Genomic DNA, 23,437 nt, shown 5'->3' with positions numbered 1-23,437 from the left:
CAGCCTTTATCGTTTAAAAGTCGAGACAGGAGGTGGTTGAATTTTTTTCTTTTCTTATTACCTTCACCGGTTGACTCCCAGCAGCTCCGAACCCGTTCGAGGAGCAGGAGAACGTGGATGCCAGGTTTGTGGAGGAGACGGCTCTGATGCAGACGCTCATCCTGCTGGGCTTAGAGAAAAAATGAGGGCTGGCGAAGAGCGCAGAGGAGAGACGGGCGATCGGGGGGTCGTCTCCGCCAGGAGGCTTTAAGGACAAGTGGAGCTGATGGATGACTACCAGTTCAGATGCAGAGTAAACAAGCTCTTGCTGTCCGATGACAAATGAGGGCGGGGGACTTAGTCTGCTCTTCAGGAAAAAAAAAAAAAAATCGAAGCCTAAGAGGCGCGGGAATGTATGTGTTAACCGAAAGCAGGAAATTCATCTGGAAACATCAAATCAATAAGTGCAGGCAGCTAACTCATTGCAGCAACAGTTTTTTTCCTGGAAGCCACCCTCACCTGTTGAAAAAAACACAAAACCATCAGGCTGAACGCTTCCATTCAGGTCCCATCAGGCTTTAAAGTCATCCAATCAGAACAAAATCAGGGACGTTTTGAGGACAAATGGGGACGGAGGTTGAGTCCGGGTCACATTCACTCCTACGGATGCTGTGGGTTCTGGGTTGTCCGGACCCATGAAGAGCCGTAGACAGGAGTCTTGAGGGGAGCGCCCTAAAAGCTCATGCGACCACTTTACCCCTTGTGCTATCTTGTGGGGTCCAGATGACCCCACCCTTACATTGACGTGTTCTCCCTACCATGACAAAGGTGGATAGGATTTCACTGTCTTGTGGGGTCATCTGAACAAGGGTCGATGCACAAGGGTTAAGGACTGACATAAAAATGGAACGTACCATTGTTGTGTGTGTGATTAGTGCATCATCAATTGTTTGTATGGTTAATGTAGGTGCGTCACACCCAGGTTGTTCTTGTAAATTAGAACATGTTCTTAATAGCTTACCTGGTTTAATAAAAGGTAGTTAAAATATCACATGAACAGCACTAACAGGGCCCTTACACAGCGTCCAGTGGGGTTGAAAAAAAACGGTACGACACGATTGCGTCTCACCTTCCCTTGCGTGCTGTTGGAGTGTCCACGACGACCTGTCCCCCGCAGCATGCCCGTAGAAAAGATGTGCACAAACATTTTTTTTGCTCTACGGGCTCGCCGATGGATCGGCCCATAATTTGGATATTCCCCAACGGGTTTCTACCGCGTGCCCCCCACAGGTTTGACCATTTTGTGCCCACAAACAGCTCGAATCAGCCCGTTAGGGCACTTGTGACTAAGGCCTAACCACATAAAGATTGTCTATGTGTATATTAGATGTGTAATTATATTTGTCCCACTAAAATTGAACTCCAAAACCAGGAAATACGTTTTTCTCAGAAACAGCTTTTTAAAAGAGTTTTTTCCCCCCTTTTTCTGTAGAGCACAGGACAGCAGAGCTTTACTGTTACCAATTAATTTGCTTCAGAGCAGCTGTGGAGCCCCAAGATAAATCGGGGAACCATCCCAGCCCCCATTGATGTAATTAAGAGGGCGAGGGGCAGAACAGAGGCAGGAGTGAGCTGTTCTGTTCTTGAGAACAGCTAAAAGTCCGGGACTTTTCTTTTTTTTTAACCTCTATTACTGAAGGATGAACAAATCACTCATTTCCCGGATGATTGCCTCCCCCACACCCAGTTATGCAGTCAGTTATGGAGCTGTCTAACAGTCGGGGGGGGGTCATCTGGAAGCTGGCAGCAGCAGCAATGGAGGATCACACACATCCCGCCTGCGGGTTTCCTCCTAAGACGCGTCCGTCAGACGAGCACCGTTTCCGCCTGAGCTGGACATCCAGACGTCTTTCAGCCATTTATCCAAAACTTTCATTTGACTCACTCAACTAAATTGTGTGCGTGCCACATGCTGGGAGGATCACATGTTGGTTAGAATTTTTTTCTTCAAAGGGAATGGACTGGTTTTCAGTCACAAGTTAGCATCTCTGAACTCTCCAGCCAATTTACAGCTTCTCTTTAATCCCTTTGCCTTTTTTTCCCTTCTCACTGCCACTGGCTTCATTTCCATTTCCTCTCGTCATTCTTTATGCTCTTTCGTTACCCAAGCTTTCCCTCTTCTGGATCAATCACTCAAAGCATTAAACAACCCCCCCCCCCCCCCCCACCTGTTTATTCAAAGATTTAAAAACCTTTGAAGAGGGGGAGCACAAACAAGGAATATTTCAGCATCCCGGAAAAATCAATTCATCTATAAGAGAGAAGGAGTCCGAGCGGCTGGAGGTGGGTTGCCAGGCACTGAAATTAACGGGAAACTTGTGAACATTATGCAACCAACCCCCCCCCCCCCGGTTCCCTCGGCTGTGTCTCACTGGCAGGGTGCGGTGTAACTGCTGGATGAGTGGAAACATTGCCGGTAAATTTGACAGAAAAAAGGGAAACAAGTTGGACCAGATGTGAGGTTGCAAGGATGCAAAGCAGGGAGGACGCAGCAATTAGAAGAGAACTCAGTGTAGCAGACATTTCTCTTTTTTTATGTTTTTAACTTCTAATGAGTTCTGAGCTGACGTAGAATTTCAAAGCAAGCACCTCCCCGTCACGTGGAAGCATGTGGCGTCTTTGCAAAGTGTCTCATGTTGGCCCCGGGTTGGGACGGCTTGAAAGGGGCCATGGCGCCGTACGGTTTGGGCAGAGGAAGCGTGTCGTTCTCGGGGATGTAGGCGTTGGGCCGGATGTTGGCGGTGGTGCGTTTCCCGCTCTGCAGATGCCTCCACTTGTCTTCGCCGGCGAGCTGTGGACATAGAAGAAGCAGGTCACTGGAACCTGCGTTACCTGCGAATAACCGAAGCTGCTTTTCTCCACGTCAGAGTCCGCTGATTCATCTGATCAGCATAAAAGGTTGAATAGTGTTAAAGGGTTAAAGTTAGAAAAACTCTAAATAAGTTTACCATTTATTTAGATGTTAAAGGCCGCAAGTATCATTTGTTATCGTTAAATCATTTGAAGTTTTAACATGCTTAATTAAAACTACAAGTCATCCATCTCTTGGTCCTTTTGTTTTTAAAGCTGCTTCATACAGGAAGTTGGTGACTCTTAATTTGAAAGTGTTTCTCCTGCAAAGTCATATTAAAATCTGTAAACTTGATTGCTTTTTTTTTTTAACCCAAATTTTGATGCTAAAAGTTGGTTTAGCTTCTTTTACAGCAACATTACAGACAATAATAATCAGTCTTACTTCCCAAACTTAGGGGTTACCTTTACTGAGTCTCTAAACTAGTCTTCCTTTTCCACAACTGCTTCAAAATCTTAAGAAATAAAACTCCTAAAAAGGTAAATAAACCTCCTTAATGCAATGACATCACTGGCATTCTCTTTAAGTTTAGGGTCTATTTCCACTTTGGAGGAGAACACTCTGTTTAATAAAGCACAAACTCGCTCTACAGAACGCCGACAGTTGTGTGCGGGATTGATTGGCGCTGTGGCGTGGGAGATGGATCAGCGGGTAACCATGGGGGACGGTTGCACATTTCCTCCTGCCATTGCCGTTGACTGTCACTCCCACAACAGCATGCAGACGAACTGTGGCCAAACCCCTCGCCGAGGCTTCAAAGAGACGGCGGCGCTCTGGTGCATATGGGCTGTTCCCCCCCCCGCTGGCGTGCGATCTGAGGGGCGCGGCCGAGACAACTGGAGGGTGTGTGTGTGGTTTGAATGTTAAACGGAGGAGTGGAAGGGACTGACCAGTCTAATGAGGTCTAACAATGGAATGGAGGTTTTTGTGTCACCGCAGATTGAAAGGACGAGCGTTTCTTCCTGTTTGAGTTTTCTGGAGTTGGAGCGTTGCTGTGTCAGCTGGGATGGAAACAGGAGGAAGAATGTGAAGACACATTTCTGTTCTGCAACAGACGGGCTGAAGACACGTCTTAGAATTCCTGTTTGTGCCATTTTCCTTGTTGTTTTTCCCCTCTTCTGCCAATCATCTCCAGTGTGCAGGTGTTGAAAATAGTTCATTTCAAGGCCGTTACAGTTTTCACAGCATCTTCCTCAGAACCCCAGTCGATCTTGCTCCTCAAATATCCCAAATTCTTTTGTTTTTACCTTCTCCTTCTCTTCTTTGTCCTTCTGTCTCCTCCTTTTGTCCCGGAGCCTCCTCTTCCACTCCTCCTCTATTTCGGGATGTGGTGACAAGCCCTGCTCCAGCCGACGCTGGCACTGCTCCATCTGGAAACACAGCAAAAGGATCGATCACTTTGTATTCCTTTCCCTCCGTGGCTCCATTCAGAGCCAGATGGTCGGGTTCCTGTCGAAACGAACATTCACAGTCGCAGACGGACAGCAGCTCCTGACACTCCCTGAATACTGTGACTGCATGTGGATTCAGAATCCTCACACATCTGCAGTTTCTGACAACAACAAAACCCTGTAGGTTCACCCAGATCAGAAAAACGGCAACAAACTCCAACTGCATGGAAGCAGAGACACGCCCCAAGGTTCAAGCACGGCGGCAGAAGAGGAATGGTTGGGGATAGTTTGAGCGAATGGAAGGATACCTGTCCACCTGACGAGAAAGCAGAACATGTGAGAAGAAGAAAAATGATTGCTGTATTTCGTTTTTAAACTAAAGAATCCACATTAGTTGGTGTTAATTTTTCGGTTATATATTTTTCTTTTTGTTTATTGTTTTGAGAGAGGAGAACGGAAGTAATAAATAAGTAATAAGGGTAAAAATATAACTTTCTTCTTTCAGTTCTCCTTTTATTTCCACAATAAAGGTTTGCCTGTATTGTTTTGATTTTGTAATTGTTCTGAGGTAAATAAGTAAACAAATAATGCTATGTAGTAGATCAAGAATAAAACGAAAATCCTTTGCTCAGATTGTCAATATTTTTGTGCTAAAAGTTGCATTTGAGATCTCTAACTGGTTATGATACTTTATTAATTCATAATAAATCTCTTTTATTTCTGTTCTTATTGAAATTACGCCTTTTTGAGCCAATTTTACAATCCTGTCGTATAATATTACGCGTCAAATGCTTAAAAATATTGGTTTATATTCAAGGTTTAAACTTTTTTTTAATCTCACAGGCTGCTTGCAGGCTTTAAGTCATGATTTATGATTGATCTTCTATCCTGTTTCTGATCAAACAGGCAGCAGTTTTCAGCACAGATTCTGTTTTTTGTTCTATTAAACAGTGACTGCTGACATGGATTAAGCTGCAGCTTTAATCCCAAAAGGTAAAACACAGAAAAAGTGCTTCAGATGGAGGCGTCGCTTCATATGAGGAGGAACTTAACAAAGCTAATAATACCTAACTTGTGCCTCGTGGAACTGGTTGCTATGGTTACAAAGGGCAATAGATTTCTCACCTTTCTCAGGTTCTCATATGAAATAAAAAGTGATAAAAATCCCATTAGAATTTCATTATCAGACCATAAAGCAGCTCACGTTTATTTCAGACCGGACTTATTTTTTTTGTGGAGTAGCAATGACCCAGAGTTTAGCACAACCGCTAAATATTCATAGAATTATTGGACATTTTCACGTTGCTAGCACTTTGATTGCATCTGCTGTTGCAGAATTTGCTGATGTTTTTTTGGCAGCCGTGATGCACAGGTGGAGCGATCAACCTCTGATTGGAAGATCACAGGTTTGGTTGCCATGTGTCAAAGCGTCCTTGAGCAAGACAATTGCTTATAGGTGTGTAAATGTATGTATGCATGGATAGTTAGGACTGTAAAATGCTTTGGCTCTTCTTAGAAGGGAGCGAATCGCGATAGAAGGAGACGCCGTTTACCACAAAGAGGATAGCTGTTTCTATGTGGTTGCATCTTTTGTGGCTTTACTAAGAGAGTGAAGAACGGATCATTCTCTTCAATCAGCGATCAATGAAAGGAGACAGCAAGGAAGCTGAAGACGGTGAGGGTTTGAGGGAAGCAGGAGGACTTTTGTTCGGCACGGTGATGTGGATCTCTGACCTGGACTTCCTTCTCTTTGATCTGCTGCTGCTCACACGAAGCATCAGCCTGCTTGACGGACAGTTCTGCAGAAACCGCCATTATGCGCTGGTTGGTGTCGATCAGATGAGTCCGGACTTCATTCAGCTAGAAACAAGAAACAAAAAGACGAGTATTGATTAGAAAAGCCTTTCATGGTCTACGCATTCAGTCCATAGATGAGGTGCAAGAAGGAACATGACCACACAGGATCATTTCTTTTTAGAAAGGGCAGCATCTCTAACTCTGCGTATTCAGATTTTGGATAGAAATGAAATATTATTTATTTGTGACGTTTTGCTAACATGGAATTACCACATGTTGCAGTTCCTTAAATGACCACTAGTGGCAGGTATCAGAAGGGAGCAATTACCCACCAAGTCCTTTGTTACTAGATCAAAGTTCACACCCACTTTATATATTTTACATTATTTACTTATATTTGAGTAATAATATTTTTGCACCTTGACAGAAAACTCAAACTATCAGATGATCTATTAAAATTTGCCCTCTAAATGCCCCCACTTTTATCACTTCACATAATATTACAAGTTCTCTAAAATAAAAAAAGGGGAGGGGGGATACATTTTTTATTTGTATGTTTTACAAATATTTTGCTTTTGTATTTTACCATTATGACATTCCTTTAAGTAAACAGGAATGAATATAAAGTAGACACATATTATATATGTATATAAAAATTTGCAGACTCACACACACCTGCAGACACACAGATGCAGACACAAACACACACACACACCTGCAGACACACAGATGCAGACACAAACACACGCACACACCTGCAGACACACACCTGCAGACACAAACACACCCCTACCTGCAGACACACAGATGCAGACACATACACACAAACACACACCTGCAGACACACAGATGCAGACACAAACACACCCCTACCTGACAGACACACACACACACACCTGAACTAGGGCTGCACGATATGAGGAAAACTTGCGATATGCGATATTAGTGATCAATATTGCGATAACGATAAATCTGCGGTAAATAAACAAATAGAAAAATAAACAAAAACATCATTCCCATTTCATTGCAACAGTTTAAAAATTATACTCCAAATGACCCTCATCGACATGGGGGACAAACGTCAGGGTGGCTAACCCTGGTCCTGAAGAGCCTCAACCCTGTCTGTTTTCCAATTCTCCCTAGACTGCTCGATAATGATAACCAAAATCAGGTATGTTCAGTCAATCAGGATGTGAAATCACTTGAGTCAGCCAATCAACAGCAAGCTGGTTAAGGAGAGCTGGAAAACAGGCAGGGTTGAGGCTCTTCAGGACCAGGGTTAACATAATAGGCCTCCATCTGATTGGTCAACAATGGGAAGGCGTCCATCTGATTGGTCAAAGCATAAAGGGATTTATTTGATTCGTTAAATGCTTCAAGCTGCTAGAAGATTGTTTTAACACATTTTGGGTTTGCGATTTATTGCGATATTCGCCGTCTTTTGCGATATGCATATTGCAGAGCTGGATATTGCGATAACGATAAATTTGCGGTATATTGTGCAGGCCTAACCTGAACCCTCAAAGACACAAACACCTGTAGACAGACTCATCTGCGAACACACCTTGGCACTAGCACACACACTTGCAGACGCACACCTACTTGCAAATGCACATACCACTAAATACACACACCTGCAGACTCACAGCTGCAAACACACACACACACACACACCTTTACACTTGGAGATGTACACAAATATACCTGCAGACACACACATAATACCTCTAAATAAACAAACCTGCAAACACACAGTTGCAAACACACACACACACACACACACACCTCCAGACACAAAGCTGTAAACACACCTTCACACCTGCAGATGCGCACACATACCTGCAAATAAACATGCCTCTAAATACACAAACACACTTTCACACCTGCAGACACACAGCTGCAAACATACACCCCTGCTTACAAACACACAGTTGTGTGTGTGTGTGTGTGCATGAGTCCCAGCCTCTGCTCTCTTCCTAGATGGATCTGTACCCTCTTCGCCAGCGAGAGGCTGTCCTGCTGGTAGTTCTCAGCCTGCTCCCCAAGCGGCTTCGTCAGCCGGGTCACCTGCTCCACCAGGAGTTCTTTTTCCAGCAACTGCCTCTCACGCTCCGCTAGATTTCCCTCGAGCTGCGTGCACAAACACACAAACACACACATATGCACAGAGCAGCTGTAAGAGTTCCAACAGAACTTTGTAAAACCTTCCCGGCAGAAAAATGTCAAAATACCTGCTCCATTTTCTTAACCAGCTCCACAGATGAGGGGACTTTGCTCTTCAGCTCTGTGAAATCAGCCTCTCGATTCACACTTTCTAAAGTCTTGTCGCTGGCTTCTGACAACTGGCAGACACCGAAATAAAAAGAGAAAAAGGAAATCTCTCAACACATTCATATACAACTAGACAAAAGGGGGTATACTGTTTAAAGATTATGTTGAAGTCTAAAAAAGGGAGTCCTTTCCTGTGAGCATTTAAGATACTTGGTACCCTGGGATTTAAAGAAAAAGCAAAAACCTTCTTAGTTATATGTAGAGCAAAGATGGGACATGTCACTGGCAAAATGCGATAAGAGAAACGGAAATTTCAGAAGCCATGAGTTCCCTCAGGAACCAAGTTCTTTTTTTTCTGACAACCCTTAAGGCAGCAGAAATAGAAGGGGAAGCAGGGGAAGACGAGGGAGCACAAAGAAGATGAGTCAAAAGGATGAAGAGACTAAAAGCAAGGCAGTGAAAGAGCCGAGCAGGGGGCGGTTCAGACTCACGCCTTTATCTGACACCCTTCTTCTGAAAGACAAAAAAAAGGAAGGAAGGAAGCTGGTGGAAGACAAGAAGAGCTGACATGACACATGGATTTACCACTTAGATGCTACAAATCAAAACTTTTGACCGCTTGTTTGTTTTTTGCATCTTTGAACGCTGGATTTAAACGACAATTCAACAACTAAAAAAGGATGATAGATAATTTTCTGTTTAAAATAACAGCATAGAATACACTTGTATTAAATAAAATGAAATTTACATTTTTTATTAATACTAACTTTGAAACGTAAATTAATTAGTCATAAAAATTAGAAATTAAAAAGCAAATATATAAAGAGAGAAAAACATACCGGTAAGTCATTTTTCAGTCAGAGAACATGCAGTAAAGAAGATCTATTTCCATATTTCGTAGTTTGGCATAAGGCTCCGTTCAGATACATAAATCAAAGATCTCCATAGAAAACTTTGGGTATTAAACTACCCCTAATGGAGCTCACAGGTGGAAGGGTGGAGTGGGGTGACAAACGCAGAGCTCGAGGAAATGGAGGAGAAGGAATGGAGCGCACACCACAGGACGCTGAACAGGTGAGTTATTTAAACTGAACCGCCCTCAGGGAGGAGTAACCAGGTAAACCCACTGCTAGAGTTGCCTGCCTGAAATACTCCCAGGGTCCTTCATTTATTAAAACAATGCGACTTTTTAGGAAAAATTACTTCTGAAAATCTGAAGGTAAATGCAATTTTTCTTTGAGATTAAAGACAAATTGTTGGAAATTTGGAGCGCATTTGTGAGGTAGAAAATACACTGGGTGTGCCCCGAGCTCCTTGCTCTGCTCCATTCTGATGCATCCACCACTTGTATACTCTGTACTAAAAGACGCACTTAAAAGCGTTAATGTTTTTCAAAAAAAGCTTTTAAGTTGTAGTGCCTTATAGGATTAATTCTGGTTGTATTTATGATGTCACAGCTGTTTTGAGAGGTACACGGCGCTCTGTCAAATGCTCGGTTGGGTGGTGTTGTGAATGCGCCAACGCTGCTAATGTGTAGCAGTTTTGGACCTTGTGGTTATTATGTGTTACTAACAAGGTTGGTAGTTAGAGTTACAGTTTGTTTTAGCCGTATCAATCTGTTTTTTGCTTGTTTCAATAAGTTATGGTTTTTGTAAATACATATGTATGTGTAGCGTGTTACAAACAAGTTCTAGAATTGGGCTACTGTGAACGCAGATATTTAAGTCTGACAGATGGATTTATCTCTGACTCTTCTGTCTCAATGCACTCTATAGTTCAGTCCACCTTATATATGACAGAAGTTTGAAAATAGATCAGTCATCAATGGTGCTTGTGTACAAGTCTCTCCATGGCCGAGCACCAAAGTACATCTCTGACATGTGAGTGCCATATGAACCATCTCGTACTCTGAGGACCTCAGGGACCGGCCTCCTGTTGATTCCCAGAGTCAGAACTAAACAAGGGGAATCAGCGTTTCAATATTCTGCAGCTAAAATCTGGAACAGCCTCCCTGAAGTCGTAAGACAGGCCTCTTCTGTGTCCATGTTCAAATCTAGACTTAAAACATTTCTGTTCAGCCGTGTATATGACTGAAAGGTCCTATCTGCACTTTTTCTTTCCTTTCCTTCCTTTATTTTTAAATCAATTTTCAAATTTTCTTTTCTTTTCTTTTAAAGTAAATTTTACGTTGATTATTTCTATGATGTATTGTGATTTTAATGCATTTTTCTGTTTTGTGAAGCACCTTGAATTACTTTGTGTACGAATTGTGCTATACAAATAAACTTGCCTTGCCTTGCGCCTTATAGTGGGGGAAACACGGTCGATCCATTTGGGATTTTCCTCATCTTAAGCTAGCATTTAGCTCTTAACTGTACAGCTAGATGGCTCCAAGATTGCTCCCCATTTTTGTTGCACCGGTAATGTTAGGTTGGGGGTGTGAAGGGCTGTAAGCTAGCCAGAGAGTGTGAACAGAGAGCTCTCAGCAACGGGGAGGGGAAGGGGGACGGGGATGCTCCACACCTATGGTTCCACACACAACTTGGAGGCAAAATTCTAATAATTTACTGCTGCTCTGCAGAAACTATGTCCTAGAAAATAACAGTTTTTTTTTTAATTTTGGCTAAAAACGGCAACATTATAATTGAAAGACCACTGGGAACACTTCGAACAATAGATCATAAGATGATCAGAGCGGGTATTTAATGTCCAGTATTTCAGCCAATGACTCCAGATTTAGAAAAACAAACAAACACATTGTTTAAATAGCTGCAGAATCCAAGCAGTGAGGTTAACTCAATTGCAAACCGCCCCCGTTTTCACTACACTGTAAGCCCGGATAAGTTGAATTTACTTAAAAAATTTGAGGAAACCGGTTGCCTTAAAATTTTTAAGTAATGGGTTATGAAAACTTGAGTGCATTTAACTTAAATGCATGAAAGGGTGGAATTATCATTTTAAGTTCAAAATACTAAATGCCAAGTTGATTTCAATTACAATCTCTAGTAATATCAATTACATTGTCACATTTACTCCACTTACTATTTTAAGTTGAAGTAACTAAACTTTTGTATTCATTGCATTTGCTAAACTAGAACATTTCAATTAAGAAAAATATGCAACACAAAAGTTTTTTTTACTATTTTATTTAAAAACAGCATTACGTTACAGGGTTATTGTCCCTGCTTTAACAACTTTGAATCATAAGCCAGAAACAGTGGCAAAATGTGTGTCATTCATGCCCTGAACATTGCATAAAACAAAGCACCATCAAAAACACTTATTGTGTTAATAATGTGTACATCCTTATCACAACAAATCACATTAAAACTGTATTGTAACTTACACTCCTATTAGGGAAATGTTTTAGCTTTTAGTTGGTATTGTAACTAAAATACCAAACTCAATTGAAATGAAATTTTTTTAAAGCCTGTGTCATGGAAACCTGTGCAAAAATCAGTGCAAAAACCACAGAACACATGTACCCTAAACCTTACACAACAATAAACATGTTTTCATAAAAGTCCAACATTACAAACTGTGGCAAACAAATCTGGAAAAGTAGAAGGGCCATTTTGAACACGATTTATGCTTCCAGCTGATTTTTCAAAGTTTGAATTTTGGGTACCAGTTCACTTTTACCCAGTTTGAGCATTACTTGCTGAATAAAGTTTAAAGTGTTTTTCATGCACTCGGGGTAGTCCAGGTGTAGGGCATAGATCAGGCCGAAAAGGACACAGAAGGCCTGTGGTAGGTTCAACAGTTCATCAATTACCACAGACCCTTCCAAGATGATCCCTACTCTGGATGGGTTGAGCTGGGTATTTTCTTGACCAAGGCAGAGAATTCCCACTGAAGTTTCACTGTACGAGTCCTTGTCAGTTACATCCTATCATTGAAAGAAACATTTTGACAAGGAGAGAACATAAACATGCCAGTTAGAAAATGGTTTTTGTGCAAAAAAATAACGTGACTGTTCATAATGATCAGCATTGTACAACATAAACCACACTGAAAGTATTTTATATTAAAAGGACAATATCGATTTTTTTATCAAATGCCATATTCAGATCTGTACAGGTTGCAACACTTTGCCCAAAATATGTAGTTTACTCACTCTGAGTCACAGCCGTGCTGATTTATTTATTTTTTCCCCCCAATGGAGCAACCAGAACCTATCGATTGCAATCAGAACTCCCCATTTGAGTTTTAGACCCAAAAACATTTTCACAAGTTCCAACTGGTGCCAGTAAAGTTAAAAAACGTATTGGGAAATTGTAAAAGGATTCATACAACTTTAGTTATTGGGAGCATTTTTTTCAATAGGACTGGGACTGAAAGTGGGTAAACTATCTTTGCTTGGCCATAAAATAGAGACTTAATGGAGACACTGATGCTGATCAAATAATTTTGAAAATTAATGGCAGTGTTCATTAACAGTTAAAAAGGAGACAAAAGGAGCATGCACCTGCAACATTTACAAAAACAAATTAACTTACAGAGCATGTTCTGAAGAAGGCAGAAGAATCATCCGCCAAAATGACAGGGAGTCCCCGAAGACAAAGGCACCTGATGTCTGTTGGCTCAGTGGTCTGCAAAATAGTGGACACAACAGTTAAAACGTATCTTGCTAAGGATCCTCACATCAGGGTTTCCCATTCATTCATGCATTTGTGGTGGCCCATGTGTGTGAGCCTGTGTGTGTCTGAGTTTGAGTGGGTGTGAATGTGTGTGTGTGTTTGTGCGTGCAACTACCTCCAGGTTGTTTTCTTTTGGTGTGAGTGTGTTGCAATTCACTTGGAGGTAAAATAATCACTAATGCAAAACATGTCATGCATAAGACAATAATACAATTAATGGTGAAAGTCATTTACATTAAACGTTAATAGGAAAAAACAATGCAATGTGGTCTCTTACACTCTTCTTCCCACTGAGTGCGTGTCCCTCGCTCAGCGTGGATCGGGCTGTGTCACCAAGACGCTAAAATTACAGGTGGAAAAATGTCTAGTTAAACTAGTTACAACAGCATTACACTGTTCACAAAAGCCCCTCCAGTAAGAAAAAAAAGTAAATAACGTTGCGCTCCCATCCCCGCCGCCATGAATGTGCGTGGTTTTCGCCTGCGGCGCCTCTAATCTACTGAGAGTTCAAAGCCAGGCGGCGCCCGCTAACGCTACAGAGATTGAAATTGTCCAGTTCGACTGATTAAAACGACAGTTTTCCAAGTTCACAAAGAGCGCGTCAAGCAATAAAAAAGGCAATTTGGCTAGCTAACGTTAAACCACCAAACAGGTGGTTACGGTCACGGTGATGTCCGTTCAACTTAATAAAAGTACGTCTTTCTCTCTAAAGTTACGCATAAAAAGCCCCTCCGGTGATAAAAGTGACTTACTTGGATAGCTAAGTACCTAACGGATGAAAATGTCCATCGACGTCAAACTGCTTCACTAGGACTTCTCACAAACAGCGCACCAAGTGAAAAAAAAATTGTAACGTTGGTTAGCTAGCAGGTGAAAATGGCTGCCGACCTAGATAAGATAACCGATAACGTCCTCCCAGTACTCACCAGCATCCCCTTGTATCAACACACAAACACGGAAACATTAAGTTGAATGATTCAGCAGCAACGTTAGCTAAATCAAAGTTACTTACCGTCTCTGGCGAGTTTTAGTAGACACTGGACCGTCCGGTGCGCGGCGAGAAAGTGACGTCTTCTCGGCAAAAAGCAGGGACACGGCGGCAAAGTGACGTCTTCTCGGCGGCAAAGTGACAGCGATCACGTTCCCATCATGCATTGCATCACTAAAACTTGGGAATTTGAAGCCATTTCACTTAAAATTATTCACTGGCTCAACTAGGTCTACAAATTAGTATAACATACTTACATCTGCTAGTAATGCAATCAAAACTTAATCGATTTGAGCCGTGTAAGTACATTATACTTTAAATGTTTGATTAGATATGAAATCCGGGTTTACAGTGTAGGATAAAGGCCGTCTATATGGTGTATAAACCTGAGATGATCAGGAAGCCATGACACGCAGCACAGAGTAAGCAGAGAGACGGGATGGAAAACGCAGCCGAGGACAAAAGAGGGAGAGATGGGGAAAAAAAAGGGAGAATACATTAAAAATATTAATAGAAGCCCAGAGAGGCTGGAGAGAGAAAAAGAAAAAGTGAAGAAGACAGGGAAAGCAAAAGCAGAGGAGATGGGACTGTGTACCGGCCTTGTAACCTGACAGCTTCTGCAATGGCAGCAGATGTTTATTCCACTTTATGTGGAGGAAGAAAAAGGAACTCACTGAATACAGAAAGAAAACATTTCCGCTTCTATTTATAAGGACAAATAATAAAACTAATCAAGCCTCTATTTTCCAGATGCAGAAAGCTGTTGCATTTGGTTGAAAAAAAAGCTGAATTTCCCTCCCCACCTGCAATTCTAGGCCTGATATGTGATTAACCAAGGTGTTTGTCGGACTGAAGGTCAAGAAGAAGAAAATGCTGGCAGACAGAAATGACTGACAGTCAAAAGATGACAGACCGAAAAGGAAGATGTGCCCGGCGAGGGACTGATAAAAGACTGAGGGGGAGATAAGAATGGAGGGGAGCAAAGATGGCCCATTGGGTGAGAAAATGAGTGTTAGATGAGATGGAAAACCAAACAAGAGACACAAAAAGTAGAAGGAAAACAGTACATATAGGGTATATGTAAAGAAATATACATTTTTTTATAAAAAGGAAATTATTTGAGTTCAACTTCAAAATAACACGCCACACAATTCATGCTAGTCATGCAAATGAAGGCCCTCAAATCAACGCAACACACTCTTGTTAACGTATTTTCCGGTTCTATACAACCTATGTCCCAAAATGCCACTGCGCAGCCACCTAAGGCAACTAATCGGGTCACATTTTTTCCTGTCACGTGTTGGCCAAGGTGCTTTTAAGAAAAAGTTCAAATCAAACGGCCCCCGGACGATCATTTGACATGGGTCAGAGGCCGCCTGGGCACATTTGGAGGTCGTAAGGTGGCAGTCCAGTGAAAGGCGGGTGGTAGGAAGGCAGCAGCACGATAACTGACTGATAGAAGGGTTTCAGACAGCCACGCCCCCTGCCATTGTACAATTGCTAGAAATCGTACGGTAGCAGCGCGGGCACATGACGAGGGCTGTTAACATGGGCAGGGGGCCCAGACGTAAACTGGTGATCTCAGCCACTGTGGGCCAAATAAATCCTACTGTGGTTGGACAGTTTGGACCTTCGTTTTGGGCGCTGGGGCTTAGCCCATGCTAGGTTTCTTGTGAGGCATGTTGTCTAAAAATATAGACCCAAGCTTTCTAATGTTGGACCCAGAGAGGAAACAATATGACTCGGATCTGTGGCAATCCTCGTCTCGTCTTTAATACTTCCAGGAGCCACTCACTGCACTCTCCATCACAAGCTTCCTTTTAATTAAACAACAGAAAATAGCTGGCCGGCGGCACATTCAGTGCAATAGAGCCCTTACGGAGGGGACCAATATCGTTGACTGCTCCTGAAATCGCTATTACAGGACAGCTTTAATGCCCAACGCTAACGGCTTTTCTGCAACAAGGTATCATTCTCTTGCGAGGCAGCACAAACCAAAGAGCGTTTTTTTCTTTCAAAAAGTTCCATAGGGTGATCTTCACTCTCTCTGGGATGCATTCCTATTTGTTAGTCTAATTAAACAAAATTAGCTTGCACACTGATGAAATCAGGTTAATATATACATTGATTTTATGAATATTTTTACTAGGTTGCAAAGCTTTAAGGATGCTTTTACTCCACAATAGCTCAGTGCAGTTATTTTTAACTTCTTTCTTTTTGAGATCACAGACCGGTCACGAACCGGTCTGTGCAAGGCTAAAAGTTGGTGTCTAATTTTTCTAGCTTCTAGTTTCCCTTAACTTTTAGAGAAAAGGTAATTTTTACAACTATTAAACTATTTAAAAAATATATATATAGATTTGGCGTGGACCATTGACTGTATATGAAAACTGGACTGGGTGACCCTTCCCCCATCACATTCCAAATAGGAAGTACCCGCTGGTTCAGAGAGCCAAAGTCCCATAGACTGTAGTGAAAGTTTTTCAAGTTATAAACCGGCCAATCAGATGCCTGATTGAATGTAGGTGGTGCCTGTTAGCCCCCATGTTGAACGTTTAAAAAGGTTTGACAGATTCTACCAAGCTTGCTTTCAAGTGGTAGTTTTGTGAAATTTCAACAAGCTTGCTCCAGATTGGCAAGAGTAGTTGCCATAGAAATGTTGACTCAGATCAATCGCTGCTTACTGATCACACCTGGTTCCAACATGGTGGCATCAATATTGCATAAAAATGTCAAATGAATTTAGTTCCTACATCGGAAGTAAGCCATTTGTCTATGGTACGTGACTAACTCAGTCCAGTTCTCATATACAGTCAATGGTGTGGACCAACCAGCTCAGTGTGAAAGCACTCCAAAATCCAGATAACGCTCTTTAGGTGCTACAGCCTAAACTAACACACCAATCTGATTGGAGACAGATTGATCTGTGTTCTCTCCTGACCCTGTAACCAGCCAAAGTCTGTTAAACACTGCATGATGGATGAGCCGCAGAACATCTCTGTTAACCTCCCTCTCGTCTCTCCTTCTCTTTGAGGTGCCCTTGCTCGCATTCATTTTGCGGCCAGCCTTCCCTCTGACGTTCCTGTCTTTTTTATTTATCTGTCTCCGTGTCAGCGTCTCAGTTCTGCCTGCCTACCTCCCCCCCCTTATTCATCTGACAGTTACAAATCATTGCTTGCTTTCTCAGCTTGTGAGTGCTGTAAAACACTGCCAATGTGACAGTTTCCATGTCGACTATGGATTTGCATGTCATTTGCATCATTTTAGCTTGGTTATCAGTTACCACAATGTCTATAAAAACACAATGACCAGAATGGTGAATAATTTACACACCACTAAACAATAGCTTTTGTTTTACACCACATCCAATGATTGAACTGTAAAAAACTCATAATAAATGAATAACACAAAAGTTTGAATAATTAAAACACTAAGGTTATTAAGCTAAATGAATAACAGAAATATGTAAAAACAGAATAGCTGGAGACCTTTTAATAAAGTCCCGAGATTTATTCCTACTAAATGTCCTAAATTATTGAAAATAACTTGAATAAGTACTTTGAATAAATGAAGTACTTTATGCACAGAAAAAGACAAATTGAGAGGAATACTACTGATTACCGTTTGAAAAAAATGTAAACATATGAAATAAATATATTTACATATTCACAGACATCATTTCTTTTATTAAAATATACTTCTAAAGAACTAGAACTTTGTACTTGAGTCATGAGATGTAGGGGATAACAACTGAATATCATCTTCCATTTTCAAAACCTGCTTAAACCCTTTTGGGGTCACAGCGTTGCTGGAGCCTATCCCAGCCATTGTTGGGTGAAGTCAGAATAAACCGCGGACTAGTTGCCAGTCCATTGCAGAGCCCAACTGAATCTCATCTGTAGAACAGTCTAAACTTTAATGGACATTTCGTGGGGCAGTCATTTGGTGGAGCAGTTTAGCTTTGGAACCCAGAATCTCTATTTTTGCAGATGATGTGATCATATTCAATCTAGCTCAGACCTTCAGGTCTGGAGTGTGAAGCGGCTGGCATGAAAATCCAAACCATCAAATCTTAGGGTTTCAGTTAATTCTTAGCTGTAAAAATGTTTATTACTTTCTCGAGATTAGGAAGAGTAACTCCTCCAAGTGGAGGAAGCACAGAACCTATGGTCTGTTGTAAAAAGGGGTGGAGGTGAGACCGAATAATGATTTAGTCAAATCGTGAATGCAGTTCAAGAGGATCAAAGAAAGGTGGTTTGAACATCTGTTGAGAATGGCATCCCGGGAAGACATGACAGGCTTGCCCAACTGCAAAAAGACACTTTCTTGCTTGACTGGGAAGACTGTATCTCTGCTGGCAAACGTTTTCTGGAAAAGCTGACGGAGCCGGGTCTGGGAATCATGGTGCAGATGGATGCCCCCATGACCCTGAACCCACTTAGCAGCAGAGATGAAACAAACAAAAATAAAGCTCGAGGTGACAGTATATGCAAGATGCCAAACCGTAACTAGAAGATTCCATTAGGGTTTAAGCATCTAAAAAGCAAATATAAGCATTTTACAGGAATCATATACGTGACACAAGTCAAATTTAACAATGTGAGATGTCAGACGGTTGCACGCTTTCTGTTTTTTCCTCTTTCCATCTTGACTCGTTTACACACAAACCTCTGTGCCCGCACACACATGCTGTCAGGATGCAGTTCGCTGTGTGGATTTTCCCTCAGTGATAAGTTTCAGACAGGTTGGACAAAGATTCAAGTGAGGGGCAGACAAACAACGTGACTCATCACCTCAGGGATCCTGCAGTCTGTCAGGATCTCTCTTTTTTTTCTCCTCCTTTCTGTATACATGATACATGCACGCTTTCTCACAAAACCCAAACGCTGCAGTCATTACACAACACTTCAAGGGAAATTTAGGAGTCAGAAGTGAACATTTGATGCATGCGAGCCAGTATTGGATGTCAACAGCACAGCATTATATAAATACATAGTAAATTCAGGACCCCAACTTGTTTATTTAACTGCAATTAAAATTCCTCTGAGTTATGAAACCCCCACTCCTAGAATATTGGACTTCAATAGTCTTGACAGATGGCCTAATCCATCTTTGTCAACATTTCCCATCAAAGGAAGGGAGGTCTGTCTGCAATAAACAGATAAACTGGTTGCAGATGAATACAAATAGACAATATATATGATAAATCACCCACACAGTTGCACTGAGATTGTATTCATACAGAGAATGCATTCAGAGGGAGAATGAATAGATGTGGTAATTCTCCTGCAAATGGAGAGATGCCTGTGATTCACTTTTTTGTACCTGGGGAGGCCAGGCGGACAAGGGAAACACTGGCTTAGAAAAAGATTTGCTGTTTTTTTTTTTTTAAGAGAAAAATGAGAAATATTGAATAAACACATGGATGAACAAACAAATATACTAGGATTGCTGATTTTTTTCCCCCCATTTATCTTCCAAAATCTGTTTTTTCCCATATTTTTTCCTCTAAAGAAAAAAGCATAAAAAAGAACGTATAGTTGCACTTGAATATTTTAATACATCCAATAAGATCTCTAGTTGTAGCTTTAGATCCAGTCCAGCCCTTCCCTGATCAAAAACTGATATGTTTTAATGAGCTGCCATAGATCAATATGAAACAAAATATTTCAGTTATTTAGCGCAAAAATATTAAGGCAGACCTTTATAATCAAGCCTTACGTTAATAAATAAACACTATATGGGCTCTAAAATTAGTTGAAAAATCAAAAACATTTCAATCCTGAATGTTGAGAACCGGATTATGGAAACTATCTAAAACTAAAAAACAACAACAAAAACTTAAATAAAACATAATTATCAATAAATTTATAAACTCTATTTGGCAATCATAGTATATAATAGATTCATTGTGTTGTGTGTTATTTTTGTTTGCCTTTGTTGCTCTACATTATGCACACCAAATCATGTGGAGTTTTTGCTGTTACTGTATGTGCTTTTCCCCGCGATGGACCGGCGATCTGGCCAGGAGTTCCCCACCCTAACAGTGCCTGGGATAGGCTCCAGCAACCTTGTAACCCCAAAAGCGATTAAGTGGGTTCTGAAAAGAGATGGATGTGCCTATTTGGTTTCACTATCGCTAGAAATGTGCAAAAACCAGGAAGAAGGACAAGCACAAAGTAGGAACTTGGTTTGTCTCAGTCTTCCACTGACTGTTGTTTACTAATGAGTTCCTTTCTCTTAATATTGACTTGTTTTCCACATATTTTGTTATTTGTGCTTCATCAGATTCACACCTTGCTACTTTACATGAGCTACACACTGTTTATGTTACTTATTCCCTTAGATGTAGTTCTTCTCATCGGTCCACTGGATGAGTCATTAACTACCAGGGTTGGCATACAAATGAATCGCCATCCACAGTCGCCTTAATCAGCCTGAGCTTAAAGGATTTTACGGCCTAATTTAATTGGATAATTTTTCCGGTTCTGGGACAACACCAACAGTTACAGGTTGTGGCCGTGGTACAGTGGTAGGGCAGTTGACCTCTGATCAAAAGATTGCGGGTTCGATTCCTGCCTTGCCCCCCATGAGTCGAAGTGTCCTTGGGCAAGACACTGAACCCCACCTTGCCTCTGGTGGAAGTGTGTGAATGTGTGTGTGAATGGGTGAATGAATGGGTCTGTGACTGTAAGGCGCTTTGGGCCTAGAAAAGCGCTATATAAGTTTACGCCATTCCATGATTGCAGCGCTCTACAGTGAGCACCGTCCTAAAACATAATTTTATGGGAAATTGTTTCCAAAACAGAGTCAACCGTGGCCCTGAAGAAAAGCCAAGTGCCTTATGACTCACAAGACATCAAAAAAGCACTTGAGGACTTGACCGAAAACATTTTATATCTATAACTGAGGTGTTTTAGGGTCAACATGCTGGCAGTCCCAACTGCATAATACTATGATCCCTGAAGACGTATCATCTATACTAAATTGTTTAAAGGCTCACAGCACAACAGTGTTGTTTTTGAGTCCAGGAAACACAATAAGAGAGGTCACAGCAACCAAACAAAATGTATTTTGGTAGGGCTGCACGACGCGAGGAAAACTCGCAACATGCGATATTAGTGATCAGTTTCGCGATGACGATATAACTTGCGGTATATGAACAAATAGCAAAACAACCAAAAACATGTCCATTTTACTGCAGCAGTTTAATTTAAATAAGAGTCAACACAACTTCAATTATTCTCCAAATGACCCTCGTTTACATAGGAGGCAAACATCTAACATAAAAAGGCTCCAAAATAAGTAAATAAAAGGGCTCCATCCGATTGGTCAACAACGTGGAGGCGTCCATCTGATAAGTCAAATGCATAAAAGGTTTTATTTGATTTGTAAAAATACTTCAAGCCGCCAAAAGATTATTTTGGCACATCTAAGGTAACCATTCATTGCAGTTTTCGCCGACTTTTGCAATATGTATATTACACAGCTTGTTATTGCGATAACGATACATATGCAATTTATTGTGCAGGCCTATATTTTGGGGTCAAATATATAATTGGACGACTGTATATATGCTGTGAAAAAGAAAAAACTGGTATGTTGAACCAAACACCAGACCAGTCAGAAATGGGAAGAATACATAAAAACAGGAATTTATAAAAAGGCAAAACTGGGTCAAATGAATAGCGAAAATAAAAATACAAAAAACCCAAGTTCACGAAATAATGTTGATGGAAATAGTACGTATCTGGGGAAAAATTGCACCAGTTTGGTTTATTTTTGCATGTAAACACTGAAAGGAGAGAATAGTTGTTTATCTCTGGTAGAGTTCTGCCGCTGCCGGAGCTATTGACCTGAGCACAAATGTCAAAGATCAGAGGTTAGTTTCAGCAGCACAATTACATGCTTTACTGTGATCCAGAGCAGCATCAGTTCTAAGTATTCTGTGCAGCAGCTGCCTTGATCTGGACTGAGCTCATCTAATGAATCACTTCTGTTAGCTCCAGCTGTCCCTGTGAACCTTGCGACATGAGGTTTTTTGGAGATTTTTACTACGATTATTAGCGATTTCATCTTGTTTTAGGGCTTTTGGCTCAAATCTGAGTTTTGTGTTTTTCCTAACTTGCAAGACTTCACGCATTTCTTCTGAAACAAACAACGGAGAAACAATCTGACGTAAAGAGGGGCTCAAAAAAAAAGAATACTGAGTTTGTTATTTACCAATGTTTGCTTTAAATTTAATAAAAACATGACTTTCATAACTCTTATTTATAACATATAGATGCCATATTTAATCAAAGTAGAAAAAAATCATCCAACATCGTTTGGATACTGGAGCTGCTGAAAAGTATTTTCATGTATGAGGCTCTGAAATAGTTTCACAATGGTCACAGATTAAAGCGACTTTCTGGCTTGACAAAGGCTTCAATTCATTTCAACTTAATGTGTTTAAGGCTAAAGTTTATTTTTATTGTTTAAAAACGTAATAACTTACACATAAAAACAAACAACCATGGAGCTAATGATGGGAACATTTTTTGGTCAGTGGCTTGAAGCCATGTTGAAGAAGGTCTGACAGAAATGTTTTCATGCTAACAAAAGCATATTTGTCGAAAAAAATTCCCAGGAAATCTTTAAAGAAATATGGGCGAACTAAGAAGGAAAGCTCCGACAGTTCCCCAACTGAGTTTTGGATCGTGGGAGCTGAGCCACGTTCTGATGGGAGTCTGTTTTCTTGTTGGCGAGAAGCAGAATCGTTCATGGTCAGCCTGCATTCATTAGCAGAACCATGTGCAGAGTCACGCAGGAAAGTAATATTAGTTTGTATTACATTGTGGAAATTTTGGAGAACTCAACAGTTAACTTAGCCACAAACTGATCCAAGTTTTTGCTTTTATTTATTTTTCGATCCAAGTCCTGGATCGCCACTGTAAATGCAGCTTGAAATTATATAGTTTATTGAAGTTCATGGCTTGAGAAATGTTTAATAAATGGGGATTTCATTTTTATTTCTTTGGAGTGTACAGTAAACTTTGTTTGAAGTATGTTCAGAAGAATAGAATTATTCTCGCAAGAATTTGAGTCTTTCATGTTGGCCGCAGGTGAGCACGTCTTTTGCTCACAAGGTTGCAGAAATTAGGAGTTCAAGCTGGGAGAAAGAGCTGCAAAAAAGAAAACCTTGGACTCAAAGAGACTCTTTTTCTTGACAAGCGGAAACAAGGTATTTGTTTTGCTTGTTTTTGTGTCATTTTGAAGTGTTTATTTCTCCTCAAATGTGCATAATGTTTTGTTATCGTTTTCACGCAATGTCCTACAAGAAGTGTGATGACCTGCAGAAGTGCAAATAAACGCCCGTTGTAAACCGACCTGTGTTGTCATGAGAAGAGTCCCAGCCACCAAAGGTGGTTTCACACTGGACAGTTCAGTCAGCACCAGAGGTTGTTACCTCAAATAGTCG

General features: G+C 41.1%; 2 protein-coding genes and 1 long non-coding RNA gene across 6 annotated transcripts in view; 1 reads left to right on the top strand and 2 right to left on the bottom strand.

The window, feature by feature from the left end:
• Positions 1–5,008, top strand: part of gsap (gamma-secretase activating protein) — a 41,401-nt gene extending 36,393 nt beyond the window's left edge. For 2 of the 3 annotated variants that reach the window (XM_023952487.1, XM_023952485.1), the window contains one exon: positions 82–5,008. In XM_023952487.1, the coding sequence (XP_023808255.1) occupies positions 82–185 (104 nt within the window). In that variant the 3' untranslated portion in view covers positions 186–5,008. The remainder of the gene's footprint in view (positions 1–81) is intronic. The other variant, XM_023952486.1, reaches the window with a different exon arrangement.
• Positions 2,553–23,437, bottom strand: part of ccdc146 (coiled-coil domain containing 146) — a 58,978-nt gene continuing 38,093 nt past the window's right edge. For both annotated transcript variants that reach the window (XM_023952483.1, XM_023952484.1), the window contains 5 exons: positions 8,310–8,420; positions 8,071–8,208; positions 6,016–6,141; positions 4,138–4,260; positions 2,553–2,830 (listed from right to left, as the gene is read on the bottom strand). In XM_023952483.1, coding sequence (XP_023808251.1) covers positions 2,636–2,830; positions 4,138–4,260; positions 6,016–6,141; positions 8,071–8,208; positions 8,310–8,420 — 693 coding nt within the window. In that variant the 3' untranslated portion in view covers positions 2,553–2,635. The remainder of the gene's footprint in view (positions 2,831–4,137; positions 4,261–6,015; positions 6,142–8,070; positions 8,209–8,309; positions 8,421–23,437) is intronic.
• LOC110017599 lies at positions 12,047–14,513 on the bottom strand. The gene is made up of 4 exons (XR_002872797.1): positions 14,002–14,513; positions 13,267–13,329; positions 12,849–12,941; positions 12,047–12,238 (listed from the first exon to the last, which is right to left on the bottom strand). It is a non-coding gene; the product is annotated as an uncharacterized LOC110017599 (long non-coding RNA).

This window comes from Oryzias latipes, chromosome 23, assembly GCF_002234675.1.
Source record: "Oryzias latipes chromosome 23, ASM223467v1".
In the NCBI taxonomy this organism is placed as follows: Eukaryota; Metazoa; Chordata; class Actinopteri; order Beloniformes; family Adrianichthyidae; genus Oryzias; species Oryzias latipes.
This window is presented reverse-complemented; position numbering and strand designations above follow the sequence as displayed.